Here is a 9002-nt window from a genome sequence, read left to right as displayed (position 1 = left end):
AGTTGAAATAAAAAAAAACATTTTCCTTTACTTGAAACGTCAGTGTCTTCTTTATTTACATGTCCATCTTAAAATTAAATCGAATTTACAATAAATGTCACTCTCGAGTCACCAACGTATTAGTCCGACCCTACGCCTTGGGCTATGTGATAATCAGGACAATCCATCAAATGTGGTACCATTTTCTCCTTCGGTACCATATGCATTGCGTTGTATGGACATGATTCCAGCGGTGGACCGGTGTAGCTTTTCTTGCACTTGACGAGATGAATTGGCATTCGGTGTCGAATAATACGATGCGAAGAATTGAACGGACACTCCATCAGTTCATCCATGATTGTCGTTATCTAAATTTGGATGAAAGTAAAATGGAACCTTAGGATTATGAAAATGGATGGACAGACGTAGAAACAGGAAGATGCTGTTACTGACAATAGAGTGGCTGCTGGTATGAGCTTCGTTGTAGCTCTTCAGTTTTATCTTAAATCATAAAGTCTCCGTCTACAAACTTCGCACAGAGCAGATACAAAACCTAAGAAGGCAAAGTTCGGCTCCTAGACATTTTGTCGAGAAAACTTGACTAAGGTCAAGCAGTCCTCAATCTCACATCTAGGTTTCTTTTCATACAATAAGAGACACTGAGTAACATTTTTACAAAGATCCGTTCGATTTATAGACAAGGCCGTCAAGTGTACCCTCAAAGGCCTTCCAAACTCGACGGATAATATCTACTCTTCGAAACTGCGTTCACGATATTGGTTTGTTTTCAGGGAGAAAAATTCGTCGAATCAGCTCACTGAACGAAATAAACAAATTCCAGCAATGTGTTGGCACCTCGAACACAATGTCAAATGAATGTTACATCAAATTTTAGAATACTGTAAGGAGAAATGGCAGAATCAGCATTTTATTGTCTTCGCTCAAAGCTATGCGTGATGGTATAGAGTTCATATAGGGCGACAATTCAGGTTCGTTCTTTCACGTGTTTAAGAAATTTTTGACAACAATAGAATGCGACTCAGGCGAGAAATAGTAATTTTCTCACCTCAACTGATCCTTTGTTATGATGAATGTCGTGCTGACCTCGGGGAAAAGGTTGAAAACACAAATGTTCCCATTTTGAATGAAACTTTACATTAACGAGTGTTAACAGCAAATTTGAAAAAAATTTCAAGCAACGAATTAGATCGAACGTTAAATCAGAGAAACTGCAGCAAAACTTCATTTCAACAAAAATCAGTTTCCAAACTAAAACTAATTTCCTCACCTAATGCCGTGTCTTGATTATAAAAGCGTTCGTTCGCCCTGATCGTAAAATAATTTGTGTTTGATACGACAAGAGGTTTGTTTGAAAAATGTTTAATGACAGTGTTGTCGTCAGCTGATGATGGTGGAAAGATTCGAGTTAGGTACTAGATGCTCGAGTAACAGGTCCAATGACAACAAAAATAAGCGCGATGAAAATTCAAATGAATAAAGGAAATGATTTCTCATTGATGTTCAAAATACTTAAGTCAAAAGAAGAAACAGACTTGATAATACTATACTGGTGATGTGTTTATTGACACTTCTCTACAGTTTTTTGAAATTCACGAAATTTCTTTTCGGAAATTTCTCGATTTTCTTAGCGAACCTTTGGAAAATAGTTAATTTTAGGTGCACGAGTTCGACCCTGTTATGTCATCCTTTTTTGTTAATTTTTTTAATGAAACCAAAAATTGCAGTTAGATTTATCAGTTTGGGACGATCAGTTAAGATCTCGAAACACAGATCTGCCCATCATGTAAATCATGGCAGACTTCCTGTTGCCGATAGGAACCTGTCTAAGATGTCAGGTCCTATTGCAGCAATTTCCGAAGGAACCACCTCGTAGTCTCCGAATTTGGGGCAATCACATATCAAGTGTGCACCCGTTTCTACTTCTAGATCAGAGGAACATCTCGGAGTGTCCGAAAGCCTCAACTTATTCATGTGCCGATTCAGCCCACAATGTCCCGTAACCGCTCCTACTACTCTTCTAATGTAATTTCGGTCCATTTTGAGCAAATCTTTGGCCCTTTTTTTGTTAGGCTTAGGGAGAAAGCATTTCGTGTGAACGCCTCCATTATATGCTTCCCAGCGTTCTGCGTATTTACGCTTGACCCAGTCTTCCAGTGCAGTTAAGTCTAATGTAAGATAAAGATCGAACATTTGGATACAAGAGGCTGTTGTCTTCTCTAAAATAAGTGTTGCGAAACAGTATTACTCACTGCTTTCACTCTCATATAAGAAGATTTTAGGTGTGAGATTGCCTTAGCACGAGTGTATTATATTCCTCAGGACGTTATTTTACCGCTGTTTTACTTTAAGCAAGACGTTGAAATGAGAATATTTCAAATTACGTTGATGAAACCTTTAGAGAAGGCTTATCATTAGGTGTTTCATAGATCAGTGTGAAGTTCCATTTATCCTTCAAGAAATTTGTATAACTCTGTCAGTCTCTTCGCTGTTTATTGAAGCGCGATTGTTGGAGATTTAGTGTGTGCGTTACTTGTTTGCTTGCTTGCAATGTAGTGTATCGAAGAAAAACGAGAGCACACACATTTATTGCTGATATATGACGGTATAACACCAAATGAAAAAAAAAACAAAAAGAATTTGTTACAGGATAGAAACGATTCAATGTTTGCATTTATTATCACATTATAATCGCACACTATTATATTATGCGCATGATTCAAAAAAACATTTACACGGACCCATACATGTACAGTATCTCTTCTAAACATAGTTTGTGTAATAAGAGAAAAATATTTTTTTTTCTGTTTTGCACTCACGTACAGAACATTGTTTAAACCGCGCTATTGGAGTGTAGGATCGAATCGAAATTTGAAAGAAAAATAAATAAATAAAATAACGCACATCAATTGGGGGTGCAACTTGAATCAATCCGTCGCGTGTTGATTTCTATCAGATGTTGTTTTAACGACATTCGTACCAAAATCGTTCGTCACGTTACTAAGGACAACAATTTTTTTTTCTGTTTCTTTTACAGACGAAAGACGAACCATTAAAAAGAAGAAAAAAAAATCACACACATCAACAGCGTAAACATACGTCGCGACGGTCTCGACGCTCCGATTCAATGACTATTCGCATTTTACGGACCAACAATTCTGATCCAAACCGTTTATTTATTCGTGGACTTTCCTGATTTTTCAATAAAATTTAAAATTTTCATAAACAAAGAGTGTTGGTTGCTTAAAGTTGTTTGATAACAGATAACCATGGTGTTGTATTCGTGTGTATGCATTCGTCGCGTTGTTGTTTTTCATAATAATTTCAGTTGAATGTTGTAAACATTTTGGGAACGTCTTAATCATTCAGATACAACAGAGTCTTGAGAGTATACTAATAGCTCAAGACGATGACTTCGTTGCGGGAGAGCAATTTATTCTTAAAGTGTCGCATTTGTGTGTCAGATATTCAGCAATACTCGAATGCAATCACCATATTCTGCAAAGACTTCTTGGACGAAAAGATCAGAAAGTATCTGCACGTAAACGTAAGCTTTTTTTTTACTTGAATCAATTTTCTCTCATTCAAGAAAATAGATTTTAAGCGCGAAAATCATCACACGCTTCGTCGAGGTGCGATTTCCTAAATTCAATTTTCGTTTAAAGAAAATAAACTTCTTGGGATGTTCTTTTGTTCCGCATCGTACTTCTAATATCAATTCTATTCTTCAACCAACAACAAAAAAAAATTGTCTTTCATTTCGCAGAGATATTGATTTTATTTTTAACTATAGTTCTATAGGTGTAAAGACATAAACATTTGCATTGGTATTGTGTTTTATGCTTTTGTTAATTTCAAATTCAAGTATAAAAGCACCATGTCAGAGAACAACAGTCCGCTGTGGCTTTTCTACAAGAATACAAAAACTCTGTCAGTGTTAGTGCATCGACTCTCTTTTTCTCTCTATCGCACTCTCTTTGTGTGTACTATGTCTGCCTGAATTGTATACGTACATTTTATTGGAACAATTTTGTTTTCATGGAATATATAGAAGTTTATACCTAAAACACACGACGTTTTTAGCGCATATTTGTATCCAGCCCCAGTTTATGCATATACTAAATTTTGTTATTCAACCATTTCTATCAAACAACGTTTTATATAAATAATGGAATCAGTTGCCGTATTAGTAATACGGTATTACTCATACATACCACAGTCGCAATAATAAAAAAAAAACTTTAAATAATAACGATGGTTGGACCACTATCACTATAGTAGTAGTATATACTTGGTATAAACTTTAGAAGTAACACAAAAAGTATTCGCATTTATATTTCATTCACATATACCAAAAGTTTAGAGAATTATTTTAATCAGAATGGAATTTGTTAGAATTACTCATGAATCAGATGGAGTATGCGGTACTTAGTAGTAATATCAGTAGTACACAAATTCATTTTTGGAAAAAAATACAAGAAGTCGTTAAGAATGTTTTTTTTTATTACCGGTACGTAATCCCCACCTTTCCATATGAATGGATATTTTTTCATCGAATGAGAGGAAGCTTTTGGTGAGTCCCAGATCGCAAAAACTATTTATGTCTCTACCATCTACCATTTGTATTTTATTGTACTCGATGTCTTGTCAATCTTAGCATCGCCTCGGACAGACAATCCGAGATCCACAAAGAAGGTGATGCCAGCCAAGAGAAGTTAAAGTTCCGAAACTATAATTCTAAATTCGATATTTATAAACAATCACCTGTCGTTGCTCAAGAACCACAAGGACCATAAGTGCAAAATGACACCGTTAGATTCGATGGTTCACAAAGCATAACTCAATTTGCCCACTAAATTGAGAGGGTAAACACATACTACCAAACATTTTGTTCGAAATTTCCTCTCTAGGTAAAATTACTCTTAGGTCCGACCACTATGTGGACTATATATCTTGCCCATGCAGTAATACACTAGCATAGTTTAGTGAGGAAATACGCAACTTATATATAAAAATCAATAAATCCAAACTGTTGCATAATAAGTCAGTATCCCAGTTTGTGATTTCATCAATTTTTACCAGACTGTTTTTAATAAAGTAATTATTGGAAATATTAGGAAAAATCTCGAGAAACATGTCAAAATGTGGGAAAAACATTTACCCGTAAATAGTCCATGCGAGAAATTCATTATGGAAAACAATGATTTTGGACCAATTTGATCTGACATGTATCATTGAGTCGAGAATAACAGCAAACATCTAATTCCATTGAGAAAAAACTTTTAATTTCTATCTAACCACCAATTCTGTTCCTAACAGGACAAAAACTGATTCTTAAAAAATTCTTCAAATTTTCAGATTGACTTCAGCGACAAATTCCACAAACGAATTTGCCGGAAATGTTTAATTAAATTGGAAGACATCCACCAGTTTGCCTGTCTTGCACAAAAAAATCAACAGATTTTTATCAAGTATGCAGAAGAGCTAAAAACAACCGTCAGCAATTCCGTTAAATTAACTAAAACACCGCTGGTTTCGAATGAAGACATAACCATCTTTGCCTACGATGAATTGAAACTGGGTCAAGTAATCAAAGATCATGACTTGCTGAAATTGATACTCAAAGCTTTGAAATGGTCCCACTCCAAACGAAACCAAAACACTCAAATCGAAAAACTGAAGAACACAAACTTCCATGAGGTACTCGCCAATCCAGATCTACTTCGGGATACGGATCTAATGCAACTGCTAGGACCGTATGTGAAGCAAGACCGAAATGGTAATGGAGGACCGAAAGCCACGTTGCATCGATCGGGTCAGGAAAAGAACGTGGAAGTGTTAGAGCTGGGCCAATCTGATTATAAATCCAACCACTCAAACAACGATGGTACAGCTGACGAAACTAGTGTTGAAATGGAGGTGGTTGTGGATCCAGATTTATTTTTCCCATACGACGACGATGAGACACGAAGTGCAGAAGAGACTATCGAATTGGAAGAACTGAAACCACTAAAGTGTCCAACATGTCCGGAACTGTACAAAACCGAACTCGAGCTGAAGGAGCACATACTCAGACATATGATGGAGAAGCACGAACAAGACGAACTGGATGCGGAAAAGGAAGCCGATGAAGAGAAAATAAATGAAATGCTGGATGAATTAGTTCCGCGAAAAAGAACCCGGCGAAAACCGACATCGTCCAGATTTACTTGTCCCACGTGCAAGAAAAAATTGTCGACGAAAGGAAATTTAAAAGTTCACTTGGAGACACACAAGCCGAAGGGAAAATTTTCATGCGATAAATGTGGAAGAATGTAAGGTTTTCAGATCCTCTTCTTCTCTTTCCATTGTTATCATTAACGTCCATCCGTTTCCTATCATAGCTTCAAAACCTACATAAACTTGGTTCGGCATCGAAAGTATCACTCTGGCGATAAATTTTCCTGTCCGACCTGCTCTAGAGTTTATCCGACGAAAAGCACGCTACGAGCGCACATCATAACTCACAGCAATGTCCGACCCCACGATTGTCCGATATGCCACAAAACGTTTAAACGGAACCAAGATTTGAAGGTAATGGAACACCATTCCCACAACTTAGATTTTTTGAATTCAAAATTCTCATTTCAGTTTCACATCAATCAGCATACAGGAATGGTAATGGATCATCATCACCACATCGTTGTCCGATACTCAATATAAACGCTTTTTCTTTGTAGAAACCATACAAATGTGATAAATGTGACAAGGCGTTTGCAAGTTCCGGAAACTGTTTTTCACATCGCAAGCGTATGCACTCTGATAAAGTTTAAATTTAAGAGGTCGCTGGTCGAAAGAAAAAAGTTTATCACCGAAATGGATCCACATTCCTCCTCGGTTAAGCCACAAATGTTTCGTGCAGAATTTTCTGTGATAATAAGATATAAAGTTTGTATGAAAAAAAAAGAAATAAAAGCTTGGAAGATGGTAATTCAATTTGATAGAAAGATGATAACAGATGGCGTTGCTTCTCTCTGAACTAATCTGAAAGAGTCGCTCGATAGCATTGAACCAAGTACTAGAATAGATTTTTTTTTAAACGAAAGCTCGGATCTTGAGGGTCTGCACTGAACGAAAGAGCAAAATTTCGATGCTTCAGCGAAACCAAACCTGTCCCTTAATCAATCCTTATAAGCATAATTCAAATGCAATTTTCAAGTTCAAGTACTTTTTCCCCAATTAATGTCAGCACTGACTTAGTACGCATAGTGTACTCACACATTAACAAACAATAGAAACAAAAACAAAAGATCTCTAAAACTGTTTTGAATAGAACTCAAATATGCTAGCAATGACCGACCACAGATCCAAATCATTGCTAAAGTTCGCTTTAAAAGGAGCACACGAAATGGAAGGTCGCGGTCGAGAGTCGAAGTCAATGGCTTTTTACGTGTTCGGTTTAGCGACAAAGTACAGTCAGATCAGTGAAACATTCGATAGAACGTAAGTTCTTACGTTTTACATTTTTACTTTTCGGTTTTTTTAAAAGCAAAATTCGTTTTAGGCAAATGAACAGTTTTCTGTCCGCATTGAGAAACCTACATGGTGGTAACATTGGCACACTTGAAGTATCGTCGTGTGAAGATGGGATTCGAGATCTGATAGAAGGTGCAATGCCATTACTAATTGCGACAGTGGAGAGAGACATGTAAGTGGACAAACTATAAGAATATCAACTTTAGATACAAATACTTTTCGTTTCAGGCCTAGGGCGCTATCTGGATTACATGCAATTGATTGGCGTCAACTATTTCAAATCTACCCAGTTGCATCGATTCAAATCGTTGTGACATCGGCAAGCAATGAGGGTAGTCCAGACAGTGGAGGTGGGTCGGACGGCAATTAAAAATTGTTTTCAATAACTCGGATATTAAACTAGAATAAAGCTTTTTTCGCTTAACGGTTTGAGGCATATCGATCAATCGTGAGGTCATACATCGCTGCGCTCACAGTGTGCTTTTCGTCGAATACACTCTCATCAGAGTGATAATTTCTATGCCTAACCGAGGGTATCATAGGAAAGTATGGGCGTTAATAACATCGATGGAACGAGAAGTTTTTGCAAATCTGAAAATTTTACTTTCCTTTGTGCGTCTCCAAGTGAACCTTTAAATTTCCTTCCATTTTACGTGCTCCTTCAGCTCGAGTTCGGATTGTCCCGAACATGTTGGACATTTTAGTTTTCAGTTCTTCCACTTCGATGGTCTCTTCTGCACTTCTTGTCTCATCGTCATAGTATGCGAAAAATAAATCTGGATCCACAACGTACTCTATTTCAATGAAAGTTTCGTCAGCTGTATATACCATCGTTCTTTGAGTGGTTGGGTTCAGATTGGCTCAGCTCTAACACTTTTTCTGAGAAAATCGATGTAGGAGAAAAAAGCAAGTTGAAAACTGTGATTCACTTCAGGTAGATTTGATTTTTTATTAATTGGAATACGTGGTTTAGATTTTTGTAAAGTTTTTATTTTCCGAGCTTTCGCTCACAATCAGTGAGCTTCATCAGGGATGAAAACTAAATGAGACGGGCCTACTTATGAAATGGTTACAATGAATTTTGATATGTTTACTTAGCGAAATCATAAACGTTCGGGATTATTGGAGTCCATGCATTGCTCAAAACCAAACCTTTGTCAGTGTTCATTAATGGTGTTTGGCTTTGTTGTATAGCGAGACCTTCTTTGACCTTTCTTAAGTTAAAATCACTTCAGGTATACTCTTCACCGAGTTATTAGAAGTAAAACGGACGAATTAGGCTTTTAGTCCAATCGCTGCGGAAGCAACGCCATCTGTTATCATCTCTCTGAACTAATCTAAAAGATTTGCTCGATTCGCTCGATAGCATTGAACCAAGTACTAGAATAGATTTTTTTTTAAACGAAAGCTCGGATCTTGAGGGTCTGCACTGAACGAAAGAGCAAAATTTCGATGCTTCAGCGAAACCAAACCTGTCTCTTAATCAATCT

The 9002-nt window shown here is 36.9% G+C and overlaps 2 protein-coding genes across 2 annotated transcripts in view; one reads left to right on the top strand and one right to left on the bottom strand.

Moving 5' to 3' along the window:
- Window positions 1-26: 26 nt before the first annotated feature.
- LOC119085922 (gametocyte-specific factor 1-like) overlaps window positions 27-9002 on the bottom strand; it is a 37949-nt gene continuing 28973 nt past the window's right edge. The window contains exon 2 of the mRNA XM_037196475.1: window positions 27-347. Coding sequence (XP_037052370.1) covers window positions 120-347 — 228 coding nt within the window. The 3' untranslated portion in view covers window positions 27-119. The remainder of the gene's footprint in view (window positions 348-9002) is intronic.
- On the top strand, window positions 2816-6969 carry LOC119085915 (zinc finger protein 1 homolog). Its single transcript, XM_037196468.1, has 6 exons — window positions 2816-2850; window positions 3035-3544; window positions 5356-6311; window positions 6381-6570; window positions 6628-6654; window positions 6717-6969. Exons 2-6 carry the CDS (start codon window positions 3407-3409, stop codon window positions 6807-6809), a joined length of 1404 nt encoding a protein of 467 aa, XP_037052363.1. The 5' UTR covers window positions 2816-2850; window positions 3035-3406; the 3' UTR covers window positions 6810-6969.

This window comes from Bradysia coprophila, chromosome IV, assembly GCF_014529535.1.
Source record: "Bradysia coprophila strain Holo2 chromosome IV, BU_Bcop_v1, whole genome shotgun sequence".
Lineage (NCBI taxonomy): Eukaryota > Metazoa > Arthropoda > Insecta > Diptera > Sciaridae > Bradysia > Bradysia coprophila.
This window is presented reverse-complemented; position numbering and strand designations above follow the sequence as displayed.

Coding starts and splice junctions, on each gene's coding strand:
- LOC119085915 (XM_037196468.1), top strand. CDS start 3,407: ATGACTTCGTTGCGGGAGAGCAATTTATTCTTAAAGTGTCGCATTTGT. Junction 3,545..5,355: donor GAAAGTATCTGCACGTAAAC/GTAAGCTTTTTT, acceptor TCAAATTTTCAG/ATTGACTTCAGCGACAAATT. Junction 6,571..6,627: donor AACGGAACCAAGATTTGAAG/GTAATGGAACAC, acceptor TTCTCATTTCAG/TTTCACATCAATCAGCATAC.